Genomic DNA, 19,510 nt, shown 5'->3' with positions numbered 1-19,510 from the left:
CAGCTGTCTCCTGAGTAGGACAATGACCTTCACTCGTCCATCTTGCACCCCCTCTCTGTAGAAGTGATGCTAAACGTTGGCCTGCTCTTGGTGCTGGGCATTATAAACTGGATATCTCATCAGCGCAATAGACATCTGATTGTTTGCATGGAACTGTCCTTTTGAAAAACCCAATTTCGCAAGTATACGGCAGAGCTATATGCCCTTGCACACCATAAAAATAGCTACTAAAGTACTATGCCACTGTCGATTGTGGCTTGTCTATGTGGACTTAGAGACTGTCCTTGTGTAACAATAACCATTGGTAGACCTCCTAGCCTCTATGTCACTGCCAATCAGAGTGTCATCCTTTCCAATGGTTGGCCTTGGGGGTTGCCATGTGCTGAGTGGTCTGAAGTTATACATTGCCCAAGAGCACAAGGGGTTGAACTCATAGGTTGTGTGACTTTGGTGGTTCTTGTTTTACGAGGCCCATAACAATCTCTTGGTGTCGTAAGAGACATTGACAATGGTATTCGTTTCTACAGAGCACATGCCACGCCCCACAACACAGGAGGTTTAACTCTCGCATATCACCTGTTTGCTTCATAAGCTAGGCGGAACCAATGAGGCATTACACTCTGGATGTTGGCAGTAAAAAGATGACATTTTTGTTTCACAGGTAAATTATGTGGGGGTGCATACATGCATCGAATGCACTCCTATCACCAGGTCCCAGGTACTGCCATTTCCATTTTTCTAGCCTTGCTCTGGATAAAGCTTTGCTGCTTATTCTTGTCACCCTCCTCGCAAGCAGTCTCTTTTGGTATATTCGTCAAACTGAATTTTAATGTGATTGAGCTTGATTTCCGTATCCTTTCATGCCTGTTGCATTGCCATGTCATGGAGAAGGTGCATGTACTGGTCCTTTTTGGCTTGGTCCACATATGATCAAATTCCTTGCCAAATTTGGGCTCAAATCACTAGTATTGTGTCTTTATCATTGGAGTTTGGGTGCGGCCATGCATGATATCATTTTCAAAATGGATACTTGAAAGTTCACTTGCGAGCTAATGAATGTGTCCCCCCCCAGGTCGTTGTGACTTGATGATTTTGATGAATAATATATCTGCATTCACAAAAAGAAGGAAAGCATGTATAAGTTTTTATAGCTCAAATAAGTCCTCCACAAATACTTGTGTAAGCTCAGAAGTTTTAATTAAGATCAAAGTGCTGTCTTCATCAGTCTATCCGTGACCATCCAAATATCATCACGGTCTTTTCTGCTCAAAAGTAATCCTGTAGTAAAATCCATCGAGATATTCTCCCACTCTCTAGAGATCTGTCATTATTTGTACCTCATTGCACAGTTTCTCCACCAACTATGAGCAGAATACCCCCAATGCAAGTGAGCAAAATGCACGTTTGCTTTGTCATCCGGAGGATGCAATTTAGAGTACTCCTCTATCTTGCCTTATCAGCCATTCTTCCAGCTCTTTTGGGGATGTAGTCTCTCCCTTGAACTTCTGAAGTGTAATTTTGTCCTTGAAGTCCTTACGAACCCTTCGTGAGGCTCCAACATCGTTCCCAAAGAGTAAGCCATGGTCTGTATCGATGGAGAAAAGGATAATTCTTTCTTGTATCAGGTTCTCATGCTCAAGTTGCAAAGATGAGGTCTCACCCTTTTTCTGAGCAACGTCCCTACAATGGGCTGAACTGGATCAAATATCTCCACTCTCATTGTGGCCTCATTTGAGGTTCCACTTTGATGTCTAGCTCTATCACGGGAGGATCATGAGACCTTTGTTGTTCCTGTTCGTCATTGAGTTTCTCATGTGTGTCCGGTGCTGATCTCTTAGATAACTTGGATATCCTTTGTTAATGCCTTGCTGGGCCTGAGCATTTTTGAGGTTAAACCTCGCATCTCGAGAAGCGCACTTAACTTGGCCTCGTTGATTGAGGTACAATCATTGCTTCTTAAATCCTTTCTGACAATAGTGATTAAGGTTACTGTTATCACTATCCCGATTCTCATCATCCTTTCTCACACACTCTTCTTGCTCTCAGCCACTAAGTCCCTTTTGAGCAGAGACAATCATGGTCCAGCCCTTTAATTTGAGGCTCAATTCAACTCCCATACTAGATACCTCTCAGACTGGCGAATCAGTAGCACCCTTCAGGTCAACAATTAGGTATTTAGAAAATGGGCTTCAAATACAAATCCAAGTATATATATCCATGGTCAGCTCATTATGAGCAATCCCTAGAGTCCATAAAATCCCAGTTTCTGAGAAGTTTGGTGAGAAGCCCTCTTTTGGGGGTGCCACGTGGCTGCTGACAGATGTGTTAGAGATCACTCCACCTGTGAGCCGCCGTATGAGCAGGACATAGGGGCAGTTGATCTAGGGGAGTTGGCTGGGGTAGGTAGAGGAAAACAGTGACTGCATCAGTCCTTTGTAGCACCTGCAGGCTGTATGGTCTGGGCCTTTAATAGGCCAGATCTAAGGCCTGCTAGTCGGCAGACAGGACGGCTGGACAGATATTACACCTCCAAGGGCTTCTGTCGTTCTCCACCCAGCCACGGCTTCATAGAGTGCTCCCTTGTTTAGTTTATCATACGTGAACTCCCTTGTCCTAAGTTCCTTATTCTCTTCCTTTCCTTGTGGAGCCTTCTCTAGAAATCTCCCCTGAACCCAGTGCATGCCACATGGACCCCTTTTATGCCAAGTGTCCCTTCAAAGGACCTTACTCTTTTGACCCCTCTTGGCATCCTTCTATAATGCTAGGTCTATTTTGCCTAGGCGTTATTTCATGTGTCCACCATTGCACTGTCAAGCCCTCTTGGTCTCCCGCCTCACCATAACCATGCATCAGACTTGCGCAATTATGGCTGACATAATAACAGATTCCCTAGTCGGGTCAAATCCAGGCCCTGGGTTGGCCCAGGTCTGGTCATCCTGTTCTAGGGTTCAGTCGGCTGAACCCAGCAGCCTCCCAGCCCTATATAATGGCCCATGAACTGAGTCTTTGGGCATCCTGCTGAAGCCTTCTTTGGGCATCCCACTGGAGCCCTAACTCAGCTACACAATTGTCCCTTCATCTGCAGTTCACTCGCAACCAGATCTGTCTGTTGTTTTGCCCAACATCCGCTGGATGTTTGCTGCTCTCTCTTGGGCCCTTTTGCCCACATCTGTGGAGGACTACAGAGCATTTTATTTGCTGTTTCTATCTTCTGTCTTCTGCATGTTAAGGATTGAGGTTTCATTTATCATTGTTGAGTGTGTTTCAGAGAGAGTCGTTTATGAAAGTACTGTTGTGTGTGTTTCGGAGAGAGTTCATTATCAGAGTGCAAGCTTGTCAGAGATGGAAGTACATCGTCAATCCACTTATATTGCCTCAGTCCCTACTGCTAAATTCCCTGGTCTCCACTTAGATGCCAATTAACTGGTCCTTAGCGTCAATCTGGCTAATGCCCATTACACCAGGTTAGTACGTAACCTAAGTTAGGTAGAAGCTAACTAGTGCTACCTTGTGACATAACAGATATTAGTAGTGCAAGTTGGTGTCTTTTGAAGTATTGAATATAAAAAGTGACAAAAAGTGTTACATCAGCTTCTTAACAAGTCTACGCAGTGTCTCCACCCTGAAAGTGAAGCTCAGTCTGACAGAGAGTTACGTATAACTTGACAAGAGTTAGATACGACTGGGACTGTTTTAACTCTGCAGAGATCCAAAAAGCTTCAGCTTAAACGTCATTTATAATTGCCATTCTACACCGTGTTTGACTAAAATATCTAGCTGGCAGGACGTACTTGGGGATATCAGTGGACATTGTGAAGTTGAAGTTCAACTTTCAACTGATGATACTCCTTTGATGGTGAAGTGGATTTGGAATTTGTGCATGAATATAGCCAGAAATACTCGGTACATTTGTCGTATACTCTCCTTGAGGTGTCATGCTTCAATAAATTTTCAATGCATAATTCAGCACAGTTGATTATTTAGAGATTTGGAGTATTACAAGAACTGTTCATTTGCCTTTTAGTGGTCTGAATCCGTCTGTATTTTAAGAAATGTATATGTATGCAGTCGTTGTGATATAAATTTAAAGGTGGCCCCAATTGCAAGTCTGTCTTAGGATACACATTTATGCTAAATTTCCACTATGTATCTTGGCCAAATTGTTGTTCAATTACTTTCTGACAAGCGTTTTATGGCAGTTTCATGTAATTTTATGGTTGTATTGAGAGCAATGAAATCTTGCAGAGATGCTGGAAATGGACTTATTTCAGACGATGTACAGTTATTCTTTTACGACTACTGCATCAACAATACGGTAGGGTGAATGTTCTGTTTATATAGAGTAATACAAGTCAGAATCTTATGTTCCAGGGCAATTGTGATCAGAAATGTGATTGAAAAATTATGAAGCTGTGTTTGAAGTTTGAAGTTTGAACAGACAAGAAGATTAACGCTGCATGTAGTTACTAGACGATGACAATAACTGGGTTTTAAACCTGCACTATGTGGATTTCCTTTTTATGGAATTGAGGAAAAATTTAGAATGATAGCCTGAGTTGATGACATTATTTTTAATGTGTGCTGAAGGTTGTCAGGAAATTCCCTTCAAGTCAACGATACTTGAGCAGTGTATTGAAGCAACTTATTCTAGCTGCAGAATCAGAGGGTCAAGTGGTATTGGGTAATCTATATGAAAAACATATTGCACTCTTACATTCTTCAAAGGTATTTCCGGATTTTGTACTAAAGCTAGATTGTGTTAGTTGTGATTAACTCACTGAACTGTTGGATTGTGTTAATTGTCATTAACTCACTGAACAGTTAGCTTGTGTTAGTTCTCATTGACTCACTGAACTGTATAAATGATTTCTGTAAATGAGGAACTCATTCCCAGTACATAGCTCACTTCTGTGGTGACACAATGCTTTCTAGCCCCAAATCATTGTGCGTTGGTGGATACCTTTGAAGTTGCAGGGATAATTTTGAGCCTGACATTCTTATAAATCCTGGTTCTGGCTAGCGCGCGCACACTTTTTTTTAAAGGGTGAAATCCATTTATATATATATTATAAGAAACAGTCCCCAAGAAACGGACAGCCAATTACAACATCAAAAGATCTCTTTATAAGACAAGAAAGCAGGGAAATCTTGATCCTGCACATGGGGGTCCACTGATATCCACTTATGCAGCCCACTGATACTCGTTAAATAGTGAAAGGTCGGGATGTTCGGGTTTATTACAAGACGCTTCATATGGCAATAAATGTAAAACATAGCCTAGAAGGCTTTACAAGGTCTTTTATGACAATAAATGAGCTTAAATATTTGTACAAATGCAATAAAAATAACCAATAAAGATTTACAATGAAATAAAATGACTACTATAATCATCAAGCTCCAATATGCCCCATGACATGTAATCTATCCACTGATATATGTAATCTGTCCACTGATATCTACTATCTGCTCATGCAATCTGCCCACTGATAAACTTCTTGGTAAATGGCCTTTGGTAATCTTCTATATTCTTCTTGCAACTAGGGGGCTTTGAATCTTTGTCTTTCAGATCAGGTAGTTAGTCCCACACTACATTCATGCCTCTTCAAAATTTATAATCGGCATGCAGATCGCCATGTCACATTATGTAGAAAACCCAAAAAAGATTTCCAACCACAACACAATTCAAGCAACTTAACAAAGGGCACATCTGATTGATCTAAGACAACCTTTCTTAAAGGCTTTCTTTCTTAGTTGTTGGAGTAGATAATTGAAGCCAGTCTTTTGGGCTAGGACTTCAAGGACTCTAATTTCCTTGTTTGTGATACTATGTCAGAATAATTTAACCTTAAACTAGACAGAGTTTTGTTACCATGTTGGAATAGATGCTAGCTTGCTAAAGCCTAACCCTCGTGGTGGAATGTTCCTAGGATCACTAACACTTAAGATCACAGTATTGGTGATGTAATATAGATGTGGAAGCGTATGCATAGCCAAGTAGATAGCCGAAATACCATGTATATAGGATGCTCCAAACATGACAGATCTTAATAAAAATGAAACCCTCCATGTACTTGAAATGTGCAAATGGGTGCTCCTAGATCAGTACTGAAATGGGGGAACTGCCTCCATTCCATTGTGCCTTTCGTGGGGCTTTTGTGGCTTTCGAGGGGTGAGGAGAATGAGGCCCTTAGGCCTCTTTACATACAGAAGGTGGAGGCTAGATTTCCCTCGCTACTTCTAAGTGTCCAACTTAGTCTGTAATAGTGTCGTCTGACCCCCTTTTCTGCTCACGACCTAGAAGGCTGACATCTTGTGCGGCTTGACCCTAAATGCTTTGCCAACCATGATAGCTTGTGGCTGACTCTAGATCTTGGCGAAGTAGGCTCTTCTACCTCATGGCCAACCATAACTAGGCCTAGATAATAGCTTTTTCAGTTGGGCCATCTAGTAGCCTATATGGTTGGGCCACTCTTGTTGCCACATGGTAGGCTATAGCCCTGCCGATATGTTAGTCAGCATTGCCTAGATGGCAGTTCACTATGCTGCCCACATGGCATGATGAAGCCACTAGATTTGCCCATGTGGCAGTCATCACTCCTACCCCCAGTGTAACCAGAAAATGCGTTTTGGGTAGTAGAAACGCAAAGAAATGTTTCTGCATGAAACGCTTCTAAGAAACGTGCGAAACGTGGAAGTTTTTTTGAAATATAATTTATAAAAAATACACTATTTTTATCATTTATATAAAATAATTAGGTAAGCGCCACGGGTAAAGACAGGGTGCGCGGTGAAGTAAGGATGGGAGTGGCTTCCATTTGTATGGTTCCAGCATTACTTCGGGGTTAGGAGTTTTAGCAAAATAGTAGCACAAATGCGAAGCAGCAGCATCCTCAGCGACCATTTTGGCTTCATACCTCGATGCGGCTTGGTGGAGCTCCATTATGTTGCTACGCCTATCCTGCAAGACAGTTTTTCAGCTCACGCGACTCGCTTTTACCTTCGCCGCGGTCGCTTGCCTCGCCATAGTGCAACAGCTGCATTCTAAGTGGCGGCTCTCTCACGATTGTTTGTATAGCTCTATGAGCTTAAGCGCCTCTCCCATAATTGTCCGTACAGTTCTACCCGTTGAGATGCCTCCCCCTCGGTTGTCATACAGTCACCTGCGCTTGTCCATTTTCTTGCTGTACGACATCTTTTTGGGGTTTTTGCTCAAATTGGCAGTACATTGCAGTCATTTGAGTTTCTTTGCAGATTTTCCATTTAGCTCCTATAGCATTTGGTTGGGTCTTGCCCCACATTGGCTTAGTCTTTCAGACTTTTAGTGACATTGTGTGGTCTAGTTTAAATTTGGGGCTTTTCTTGAATTTGCTCTCTTTTTAGTTCAATTCTCATCCAAATTTGCCAAAATTGCAGTCTTTTGCTCTCAGATTGCCTACTAAGGCCTTGTCCTTCAATTTCTCACATTCAGCTTGCAAGAGATGGGCCTTTTGCTCCTAATGACTTGCATTAGCTCTTGTGCATTAGGGACTTGAGTTCAGGTACTTTGGAGCAGATTTGGGACAACTTATTTGGACAGATTCGTGCATACATTTGGGACAGATTTGTGCATACTTTTGCAAAATTGCAGGTAGATCTTGCAAGACAACTTATTGCATTTGCTCCTTGTTTGAGCGGCCCATTTGGTTTTCACATTTGTGGTGCCGCAGTGCCTCCCCTAGAGCTTCCCACACCAGCACAGTTACGTGGGATCGGCAAGATGCATAGGCACATGCCGTGATTGCTATGAATAGCAAAAGGGTTGTTATATCCCACATTCGGTCTTGTGAGAAAGCCAAGGCTGCATCAGACACTTTGGCAAATCTATATGAGATTTGGAATGAGGCCAGGGTTGCCTATTTACGCAGGCAATTGGATAGTGTGAAGATGAACAAAGGGGACAACATGGATGCCTATCTCACATAGATCAAGGACTTAGAGAGCAGCTCATCAATGTTCATGAGATTGTAACGGATTCACAAGTTCTGTCCACAACACTAAATGGACTCCTTGAGTCTTACCAGACTTTCGCTACGACATTGAGGCTAGTGGCCATGGGTAACCCCAACCACTAAATGGACTCCCTGAGTCTTACCAAAGTTTTGCTATGACATTGAGGTTAGTGGCCATGGGCAAGAGGAGTGGAGCTGCTCCAATAGGGCTGCCACCATCAACACACACGAAGCCCTCGCCAGAGATCACAGAGGCAAAAGTAAGGGGGGCAAGAATTGTAGCAAGCCCAAGCCTTTTGGTCTTCTCTTTGGCTGAAGGGAAGAAGAAATCAAAGCGCTGTAACTATTGCAGGAAGCCCGGCCATGATATCTCTGAATGTTGGAAGCGCATTGTTTTGAAAAGAATAAACAGCAGGAGGTCTTTGAGTTACAAATGCTCTTGCTGCCCATGATCACTCTCATGAGGCCGCAAACATGGCTCATGATGAGTGGGCATTTGTTGTGAGACTTGCCAGTACAATTCATAGATGCATGCTTCAGCTTTGTCAATTTCAAATTCTAGGTCAGCCTGGTATTTTGATAGTGATGCTTTTAAGCACATTACCTCTTGCAAATCTCTATTTCAGTCCTTGAGGGTTGCTCTACACAGGGGCATTGTCACTTGTGCGAATAATGCATCTTAACTCATGAAAGGGATTGGACAGATTTAAGTCACTTATGTGTCAGGGCCCAGGGGATGCAGTGACTCTATTGGAAGTGTTATATGTTCCAGGTATAAAAAAGAATCTGATTACTATCTCAACCATCTTCACAAATGGCTTTCGAGTTGTTTTTGACGGTTATCATTGTGCTGCGTGACAATCGGCATAACAGTTGTATAGTACTTACTGGCAAACTTTCCAGAGGGCTGTACCACCTTGATGCAGATGACAAACAGGCTGTTTCAGAAGCACATGCAGTTGCTAAATCTATCATTCAGATACACACTTATGGCACGAGAGATTGGGACATCTCGATTATGGTAGTTTGGTGAAAATGCATTCCAAGGGCGTGGTGGTTGACCTCCCACCCATGCTTGCACTTACAAAAGGGCTGCTTGTTGGGCAAAATGCATCGGTTCTCATTTCCAAAAGATGGCTGCTGGTGCAGCTAGGAAGTTGCATCTCGTGCATAGTGATGTATGCGGTCCGATGCGGACATCATCACTTGGAAGCTATTTATACTTTGTCACCTTTGTTCACCAAATACTTGGATTTATCCTTTGAAGTCTAAGTCTGATGTCTTATTCCAAGAACTTTCTTGCCATGGCTGAAATAAGAGTGGAAACAAGCTCTTGACCCTCTGCACTGACAGGGGGGGTGAGTATATGTCCTATGAATTTTCAGATTTCTTAGCAGCCTGGGGTATAATACATGTATCAGCATAGCACAAGCAAGGTTATTGTCAGTAGAGACGTTTTTGCTGAGAATGCAGCTTTATCTTGGCTGGACTGTAAAAAACAGCCATCAGTAGAAGCCTCTGATGTGTTTGATTCTTTGCTACCCCTCTTTCAGTCCACCACAGATTCAGATGAGATTTTGCACGGTACAACTTCCAATGCTTCTAGTAGTTCACAACCTCCTCATGATGCCAATGTGCAGCCACTTGATGATCATGCTATTGAAAAGGCAGTTGCAGAGGAGAGGGCTGTCATTAGACAGCAGAATACAATCCCAAAATGGCTCTTGGAGACTCTCAGGGATAGAACCAAGCTGACTAGAGGTGGTCAGAAACAAATTCATGGCAGTTTTCTTGATGTTGCATCGATTGCGTTTGCCGGCTGAAAAAGGCCTTGTATGGATTGAAACAGGTACCCGGGCATGGTATGCTAAAATACATTCACATTTGTTATGCCTTGGATTTGAGATCAGCCCCATAGAGGCCACTCTTTATGTCTGGAAGAGTGGATTGGAGTTTCTGATTTTAATACTTTATGTTGATGACATGCTTATTGTTGGGCCACAGGCACTGCTAATTGCAGCTTTAATGCAACTTGCACGTATCTATCATAGCAAATTGTCTCTGCAAAACAGCTTCTACTATCTTGGCATCTAGTTTGCTAATTTTTAGGGGCATATAATCATCAGCCAATCCAAATACATTGGACAGCTCTTATGTCGCTTCTAGTTCGAGGATGCCACTGCGCTTTGGGAGTTGCACGTAATCCTGTCTTTCATGCCTGAACCAAGCACATTGAGGTGCACTATCATTATGTTCGACAACGACTATGAGTGGGAGATATACAGTTGTCCTATGTTGGGTGCTGTTTGAACTGTGGACTTTGAGGGCATTTGAATGTTTGCAGAATGTATAACCTAGCAAATTTATGAAGGCTCTACCACGACCCGAGTTTGAAGCTTTTCAGCAAGCTTTACACTTGGTACAATTTGTTGTGTGATTCTGCTTCATGTACTATCATATGTTGCTGTATCCATCACGGACAACTATGTGCAACCACGATATAGCTTCTAGGTATACCTGAGAGGTATCCAGGATACTTCAGTCATGCAATGGAGTGGGGTTTGTTGACACTTAGCCATGGTATGGCCTTGTAGGCTAGTGAGGACACTTAGTCCTATTGGGACACCTAGTACACTTGGGCCATTTAGTTCTAAGTTGACTTTAGTTGACTTTGGGCCTTATATTGGCCATCTCTTGTACTCTCATTATCCATTTGCAAGTACACTTCAGTTCTTTCAGCTTGTTGTCTCCTCTTTGGATTCGAGTTTCCTTCCATTGCTCCGTGCATCCAACAATGGCATCTCTCTCTCCTCTCAAGTTCTAGTTTGTTCAAGGTGTCCTTACCCCATGTCCTCCTCATTTGGGGGCTCACAATTGGGGCAGTGACCCATCTAATCCAACACATTCACACACACACACACACACACATGCACACACTTTTTTTTTCTCTGTAAATGAGATATTTCATTCAAGAAAATGTACATTCATATAGCTGTCCAAAGTAGAATAGCTACACACACACACTCACACATGTGTGCATATTTGCATCTGTATAAACATGTATTTCATGTGTGTACAAACTTACATGTATGCATACCTTTATGTAAAAAGACTCTAAAGGTCAAAGTAAACTTAGCTTGGAAGTGCACCTTGCTGATTATACGACATTTAGCAAGGTATTATGTCAGATGCATGTGATCCTCGTATATTGGTTATGTGATACTTTGTCAGCAATGCCTGTAGGGATATGGGTTAAATAAATGATAGGGCTTTGGCCTTGAAAGCGCTTCCACTCTAAGAAAAGAGCTTATGATCACTATATTTACTTCTCCCAATCTTGATAAGGTAGCTTTAAGGCCTTCATTATGCAGACATTGGTAGAAGCCTTACAATGAATGGAAGTTAGCCATTCTTAGTAGCCCTTGTTTTTGTAGTAGTAAAAAGCTTGCTGCATTCATTGATAGTTCGGACATGTTGTCACTACTGATACTTTTGTCCTTCTTACTGCTTTTCTAAGGAATCTTTTCTTAAAAGGCACAAAATTTCAATCTGTGCAGCCTGGAAGTTTCATAAAAATCCTAAGAAACCTAGATTCATTGCAGCGGCTTGTTTAACAGATGTCTCAAAGTTCTTGAGTTATTGCTTCCTTCAAGGCCATTTTACCATGTGTCCATGAACTTTGGAGAAACTTATTGAGAGAAGCTGGTGTTCCAATAGATTTAAGTTGGATTTTGAATGATTTGGTGGGAGTTACACTAGGCATAAATTATTTTAACTCCTCTCGAAGTGTCAATCTTGCTTGGAACATTTGATTTTACTACACTCTACACTAAGATAGACTTGGAAGATTTGAGGTTACGAATAGGAAAGCTTGTTTCACAAGTTTTCAACTATAGATATGAAAAAGATAGATGCAAAGTTTTAAGAGTTGAAAAATCAGCCTTGCATTTTGATTTTTGTTTGATGAAATGTAAAAAGCAAGATATGGATTTGAAAAAGAAAAGGTTCACAAAAGTTGTAGTTGTTGAAGATGTCCTTTGTTGTCTGAACTTCCTTCTAGATAATTTGTTCATAACTCTAGGAGAGTCTATATTTCAACAAAGCATTGGTTTTCCAATGGGCACTAATTGTGGTGTTTCTTAGCAAACTTCTACCTTTTTACTTATGAATTTGAGTTTGTGGAGCTATTGATATCTTGTGAGACTTGTCCAATTGTTCTTCATAAACTAAGTTAGGTTAGGAGATTCATACATGACTTATTTGTCCCAGACATTAAAGATTTTATGTACAAAGATCCAAACTCTTTTGGTGGATGAATTTATCCTCTGGAGAGTTTTGTGAACTTAACTATATAGCTAGTAGAAGCTTTTGTAGTTTCTTGGACCTTAGCATTACTCAATCGTCCTTAGGTTTAGAAGGTGATATCTATGATTAACGACAATAACATGAGTATGCTATGTTGATATCATACCAATGCCTCACATTGACTCAAACATCTTTGATATGACTAAATATGGACTTTCCAATTCTACAGGTTCTCTTGTCTTTGCACTAGTAAGAGTGTATTTATCTCTCAATTTAGTAATTTAATTCTATTGCTTCTTAGAAAGGGCTATAAAACAAGAAAATTAATGAAGAAACTCCGCTCCGCCCTTAGTTGTAGTTGTTATATCTTTGGAATTTCGGCTCAAGAACCTAGTAAGCAAAGCTATGCTTATGTTCTCATCAATACCCAAGGATAAGCTGCCATCTAGGTTTTGAAAGATTCCAGAATCTCTTGGGTAAACCTAGTGCTTACTAAGTTTTGAAATCGCTCCAAAAAGCAAAAAAATTAGAAGAGGAAATGCGAAGAGAGAGAGAGAGAGAGAGAGAGAGAGAGAGAGAGAGAGAGAGAGAGAATTAAATTAGCACAACCCAACCTAACCCTGAAAATTTTTAAATTGTAAAAGAAGCAGAAAGAAACGATAACTAATGTGCAAACACAAGGAAACACAGATAAACCAACGTACATATAAGACAACAAATTAAACACCAATGCAAGCACAAGGAAACAATTATTATCATTATTTTGTAGTGAGTTGGTATTTTTTATGCTTATTTCAAATTTAGAATAGTAATATAAAATAGGCCAGTGGGAGAGAGAAAAAAGAAAGAAAAGTTACACACACACACACACACACACACACACACACACACACACACACACACACACACACACTCTTTTTTTTTGTGAGAAGCACACACACACACACACACACACATAGCAGAACTAAACTAAACATGTACCTAAGAGGACATGAACTCCAAAAATAGAACAAATCTAAGAACTAGAAAGAAAATGGGCTATGAAGGTCCCTACTTTGGATTTTGATTCTACGATCAAGGCTTTTTTATTCTCCTCTTTTAAAATTTCTTTTCCTTTGTTCTTCTGCTTGTTCTATTAAAAAAATTTAATTTGTAAGATTGCATATATTCTAGTCTTGTAAAGGTATATATAGAGTTTTGGCACATAAATCCAGCCATGGGAAACCAATTCAATGCGCCATCGATACCACACATGATAATGTGGGGATACTAGGGGATAGTACTCAACTTGCTCTTTCCACCATGTGACGCTTGTGTCAACCGCCACAAAGTCCCTCTTCCCATCCCTTGCCATTTGGGCAGCCTTCAGCACTCCTTGTTCCCCTGCTCCCCCCCATTTAAAATAAATAGCCCCTAACCCAACCTTTGGACCCTCCTTAGAACCCATGGGCCCCCTTTTGCAGTCCCCTGTGGGGCTTTGTTTTTCCACCCTTGAGAGCTCCTGGCCCGCCCCCCCCCCCGGGACCTTGTTGGGTCTCTTTTCCTTCCGCCAAGCCCCCCTCTTGTTTATGTTTTTTTCCTCCTTTGGTAGCTCGTTGAGGAACTCTTTGCTTCTTTTCCGGCCCTGATTTCTCTACTCCGCTGCCCCCTGTTTAAGCCTCGAACTCCTAACATCCCTCAAATGTTCCAAGTCTCTTTATTTTGACTCCTTTACTCTTCATCGTTCAACATGGGTTTTTTGGCCTCATTAAAAGGCTTCAAGCATTCTTTTCCTCCAAGAGAAGGTTGGTGACCTATTGGTCCAGCTGGCTAGAGGGGTTTCGAGCACATTCGACCCTCACCACTGTCAAAATTTTACTCCTTTCTAAGGATAAGCTACAAGTAGAGAATGTTGTTTAGGAGCTCTAAGATGGAGCAGTTGTAGGGTATCTTCTCTTGATCTGGTTCTAGGTGAGCGCCTTGCAGTGCAGGGTGACTGTTGGGAAACAAACCAAGTTTTATCTACAGCATAGCACAGCTGATATAACATGTAGTATATACCAATGTCCTTGCAATCACCAACTGAGAACACAAGACATCTATTGCAGAAGATATGCCATGGTACAACACCCATTGTATCTCAATTCAACACATGTGCTCACACAAGAAGAAAGAAGGCACTTGCAGATCTGGGGGAGAGAGGACTCAGATGTACAGCTCAAAAGTTCTCATAAATAGATGTGGACATCAATACAAAAGGAGCTCCTAAAGTGACTAACACCTGCAGCAGACTCTGCTGAGCTAAGGCACCACCAGGAGCCTCTTGTGCTGAGGATCTCTTCTAAACTGCCTATGCCTCTTTTGTCAGGCTTCAGCAGCTGCTCGCCCTGCTGCTCACTATGCACATGGGCTTCACTGCCACTTTTCATCTGGGTGGTGATCTGCACACAGGAAGGCCCCCGCTGGCTGAAGTACAAATGCAGCCCCCCAAGAGGGCACTTCAATAAGCCTAGGAGCTCCCCGTCTGGTGGACCAGACTGCTGCTGCAGCCAATCAACACCCATTGTATCTCAATTCAACACATGTGCTCACACAAGCAGAAAGAAGTCACTTGCAGATCTGGGGGAGAGAGGACTCAGATATACAGCTCAGAAGATCTCATAAATAGATGTGGACGTCAATACAAAAGGAGCTCCTAAAGTGACTAACACCTGCAGCAAACTCTGCTGAGGTAAGGCACCACCAGGAGCCTCTTGTGCTGAGGATCTCTTCTAAACTGCCTATGCCTCTTTTGTCAGGCTTCAGCAGCTGCTCGCCCTGCTGCTCACTATGCACATGGGCTTCACTGCTGCTTTTCATCTAGGTGGTGATCTGCACACAGGAAGGCCCCCGCTGGCTGAACTACAAATGCAGCCCCCCAAGAGGGCACTTCAATAAGGCTAGGAGCTCCCCGTCTGGTGGACCAGACTGCTGCTGCAGCCGATCACACTTACATGACTAGGCCGACCCAGTCTGTGCACTTAATACACTGTACTGCAGACCAGTACCTGCCCCAACTGTACTTAATACACTGTACTGCAGACCAGTACATGCTGTACTGCCAGCCAGTGCAGCCTGTAACTAGGCCCTCTTAAGCAGCTATTCCCATCCTCTCAGGCCCTCTACCAGCCTGTGGACTTACTCTATCTCAGGAACTTTGGTTGGGCCTGTTTCTGGTGGAAATATAGAGGTCACCTCCTCGTATGTGAGTCCTCTAGGCTGCCTTCCAGGGCAGTAAGGTGAGATCTGGACAGAGAGTCTAAATAAGCTCGAGGTGGAGCACGTGGGCTCAGATATCTAGAGATGCTGGGCATATAGTAGGAGAACCTTTTGGTATTGTTTATCTTATCCAGTTTGCCGACGGACGGAAATATAAAGTGTTGCTTCTATATTTGTCTTTAAGCACAATCTATTTACTAGTCTGCACATACACATGAAATGTTGTGAAGTACACACACTTGATGAAGCTTGATTCCATAGTGAAACACTCCGTGTGTGATTGCTGGGCTATCTATCAGTCTTCCGGTGCGGGATACCCTCTGGTGGGATTTCATTTTGTAAGAGTTTCAGCCTCACGGCCTGCCCTAGTTTTGGGCATACATCATCCCTACGTGCTAACTACTGGGCTGCCCTAAAAAAAAATCAAGGATGCACAGTTCCTGCCCTCGTGGCAGCCTCACTCAATTCCTCTATAGGTGCCAATGTGACACCATCTACAACCTTACATAGAAAGGTGTCGAGCACCATTGCACTTGTCATGTGGAGGCTAACAGGTGGGGCATTGACCCTATTTATTCCAAAAGTGACCACAGTCACTATCTATGGGCAAGGGGTTCTTCTGTCTAGCTCATTTTGACGGAGACTACATAGTTCCTACTTCAACGGAGGTTCGCACTTGAGACCAAGCATCACATGCCCACCCTCCCGGTGACTTTCCGATTCCCTGGAGTACCTAGAGAGCACTTGAACATTGTGGGCTCTCGTCACGTAGTTTGACATGCTCTTGAGCACCCATTATTGTGGCCTCTACTCTCACTTTTGCCTTGCAGATTAGCTCAGAGACAGAGACAGCTCTGAACCTCCAGGTTAGTTGGGACGCACCTTTCACGTGTTTGATGGTCAACCCTCGTGCGGGCAAGGATATTGTGAGCACCACATGGATCATGTATATGCAAAGTTAATTGATGATTCTTAATGTTGACGTTTGAAGCACGTTTGGAATGTTTGCAAATGCTTATCTTTTTCAAACATTTGGAAAAATGAAAATTTTGGGTCAAAAACACACATATATGTAAAATAAACACCCGCAATGCTATGAATTGAAATAAACATACAGAAAGTTTTAAACTTCATCACTTGTGATTTATGATATATCACTCGAGAATAATCAAACTTCAATCCCGAATCTTGATTACTGATCCTTGTGCCCAAATATGATCTGATACATGTGATCGATCATAGTCTTCATCCATCTATCACAAATCAAGATTTGAGGACTACCACATACAAAGAAAGAAATCGATGATGAATCGACAACAACATAGAATCTAGTTACAAGTAGGTGCTTCAGTCTGATGTTTCCAAATGTCCCAACATAGGTTTGAAAATGTGTCTTTTTGTGTTACTTTGCAAATCTCATACTATGCAGATGGACTATTGAGAAGGACAAGTCAATAAACTCTAGTGAAGGGGTATGCGTAAGAGTATTTGAGGAGACATTTGCTCCTGTAGACAAAGTGATCACAATCCGTTCCCTCATTTCTCTTGAAGCCCATCATGGGTGGATATTTGTTGAGGAAGATGTTAAAACATTTTTCTTGAAGAAGGCATTTATATGCATCGACCCAAGGTTTTGACGCTTATATGCAGTCCTTATATAGGTTGAAGCACGTATCTAGATCTATGCATGTTTGTTGTGCACGGGCTTCAGGACCACTTTTACAGAATCTAATCTTATATAATTCAAGAGGACCTCGTCATTTCATATGTCTCTTCAGCCACTCCATCCTGGGAAATTGAAGGATATTTGATTGATGTGATCATGCAGGCTAGGTTACATTACGGAAAGTCTTTACGCGCATACAGATTAGATTTCTGAGGTCATTGAAACTTAGGTATCACTCATGATGAAGCTACCAGTGTTACTATGCCACTCTTGGATTATGCAGTGTGTTTTAGTGAAGTGAGAGAATAGAGCATGAGAGGGAACACCACAAGTGACTTATGTAGTGGAAAAATTATCTAAATACAACCCTGATTAGATCATATCAGCTAGCTAGTATTCCTATTTTTTGTGGCATCTAGCATCTAATTCAGACTATGTTAGCATTTAGCACACTATCAATGTTCATAAGCATGATGGTGAGATTGTCTTTGAGCATCTCCCCTCAGGATCACTAGCATGACCTGAAGGTGAAAGAACTGTTTGTCGGATCTTCGTCCCCCCTGAATGTGAGGATTCTTCTTTTACTGTCAGTTGAAGATGTTGTGAATGCCATTGCAATAACTTTTGCACCAGGGGTTTTGTAAAGCTACTCACAATATTCCCCTTGGTTTCACAATGGACTCATGATAGTTTTCCACTTTAAACTCCTCTATCATGTGAAGTGTTCCCTTGTGTGAATATCTTCATTGTTCAGTAAAAAATTGAGTTGTTTGTATTTGTAGCTCAGACTAACACATGTCACATCAGAGAGGAATATGGGGCCATATAATATTTGCTTGTTGCTTCAAAGATGCCATTTCTAAGATTTGAGATAGTAACACAACTGGAGACGTAACAGAGAAGTTGTAGAAAAGATGAGGTGTTTTTTAGCACAGTTTGAAGGCAATGGTCAGATGCTTCTTCTTTGTCTTCCCATAGCCTTATGCAATCATAAAAGACTGGGTGTTACAGCTGGTATTACACCAGAGGATAAATGCAGGTTCTTAGAGGATTATTTTTTTGCTTCATGGTTTTAACTGAGTTCTGGCACCCTTTCCAATGCGCAAGGCATTCGAATTCACAGCAGAGTATTAAGTGGCGCTTGCTGGTTTGGGACACTGCGTGTTGAATAATCCATTCAAAACTTTACATTAAAGACATGCATCTACGATATGATTTTTGTGTGGCAATGTATCTGCCTCTAGTGATTTAAGCTTTCTCTTTTCCATATCCTTGATGAAATTAGGTACTGTATGTTAATGATCTTAAAGTTGGGATTGGCTAGACTAATAGTAAATACTTTTGAATGTCAGGAAATAGCGAGTTTTCAGGAGGCTACCGAAAGATGTTATAAGTCTTACCTTTACTCAATATCAGACGAATCTATCTCCAACCTGGCCAGTTGCATAGGAAATTCACATGCCTCGAAGTTCAGGGACTTGACTATAACCATAAGAGTTTCACTCAACATGCTCGAGGGAGGCACTGGGTAAGGTATTTCATGTTTCTTGGAGCCATCTCTTTGTTGCATGCAGGATATGCATAGTACTTGCACATGAGGATGCACATATGTGCATTTTCTGCTGATGACTCTGAAGATTTTCAAGGTTCACAAGGAAATGGAAGGACACAATTATCAACCGAAGATTGTCTTGGATATTTCAAAGAAAAAGAAAATATCTCTAACAAATAACGTGCACTTTTGGGAAAGAGTTAATTTCAAGTTTTGTCTTGATAGAGATAAGAAAACTTGTCTTGGGAAGTATGATGGCTACATGAGCAAATCAGCTGAAGTTATTATTTGCTTGTCTTTACAAACAGATGCTATGCTTGGCCAGCTGGTCTCTTCCTCTCCGAGCTTTTGCTATCTTATCCTACATTCTTTTCAGGATGCTGCTGTCTTGAGGTTTTTCCCACCCTTTACTTTCGAATCTTCATGTTCTACATTAATACAAAGTACAAGGTATTCATCATTTTGCTAAATTGTTGCAGATTGGTGCTGGTGCTGGCCTAAGCAGTGTTATTCTTGCTCTTCTGAATGCTTCAAAGGTTTGTTTAACATATTGATTCTTCAAAGGTCTAAATGTATGTGGCTTTGTTGGGGGGGGGGGGGGAGCGAAAGAAAGATGTATTAACGTCCGCGGGAGTGTGCTCTAGTCGCTCTCCGTGCTGCCGCAGGTGGTCTCTGCGTTCCCCTCTCAGTGATCCAGGCTGACCACATATCAGCTATCTCCTCCTTCTCCATCCCGATGTGTCCTGGAGCTGACTCAAATGC

At 42.0% G+C, this 19,510-nt stretch overlaps 1 protein-coding gene and 1 pseudogene across 1 annotated transcript in view; both read left to right on the top strand.

Moving 5' to 3' along the window:
• LOC147885354 (uncharacterized) overlaps window positions 1-19,510 on the top strand; it is a 35,614-nt gene that overhangs the window by 770 nt on the left and 15,334 nt on the right. Inside the window, exons 2-7 of the mRNA XM_087396670.1 lie at window positions 3,785-3,903; window positions 4,246-4,315; window positions 4,588-4,725; window positions 18,549-18,724; window positions 19,057-19,141; window positions 19,228-19,284. Coding sequence (XP_087252796.1) covers window positions 3,854-3,903; window positions 4,246-4,315; window positions 4,588-4,725; window positions 18,549-18,724; window positions 19,057-19,141; window positions 19,228-19,284 — 576 coding nt within the window. The 5' untranslated portion in view covers window positions 3,785-3,853. The remainder of the gene's footprint in view (window positions 1-3,784; window positions 3,904-4,245; window positions 4,316-4,587; window positions 4,726-18,548; window positions 18,725-19,056; window positions 19,142-19,227; window positions 19,285-19,510) is intronic.
• Window positions 12,105-12,730, top strand: LOC147885355 (uncharacterized; annotated as a pseudogene).

This window comes from Dipteris shenzhenensis, chromosome 25 (assembly GCF_047967505.1).
Source record: "Dipteris shenzhenensis isolate YYH24624 ecotype China chromosome 25, Dip_SZ_1.0, whole genome shotgun sequence".
NCBI lineage: Eukaryota > Viridiplantae > Streptophyta > Polypodiopsida > Gleicheniales > Dipteridaceae > Dipteris > Dipteris shenzhenensis.
This window is presented reverse-complemented; position numbering and strand designations above follow the sequence as displayed.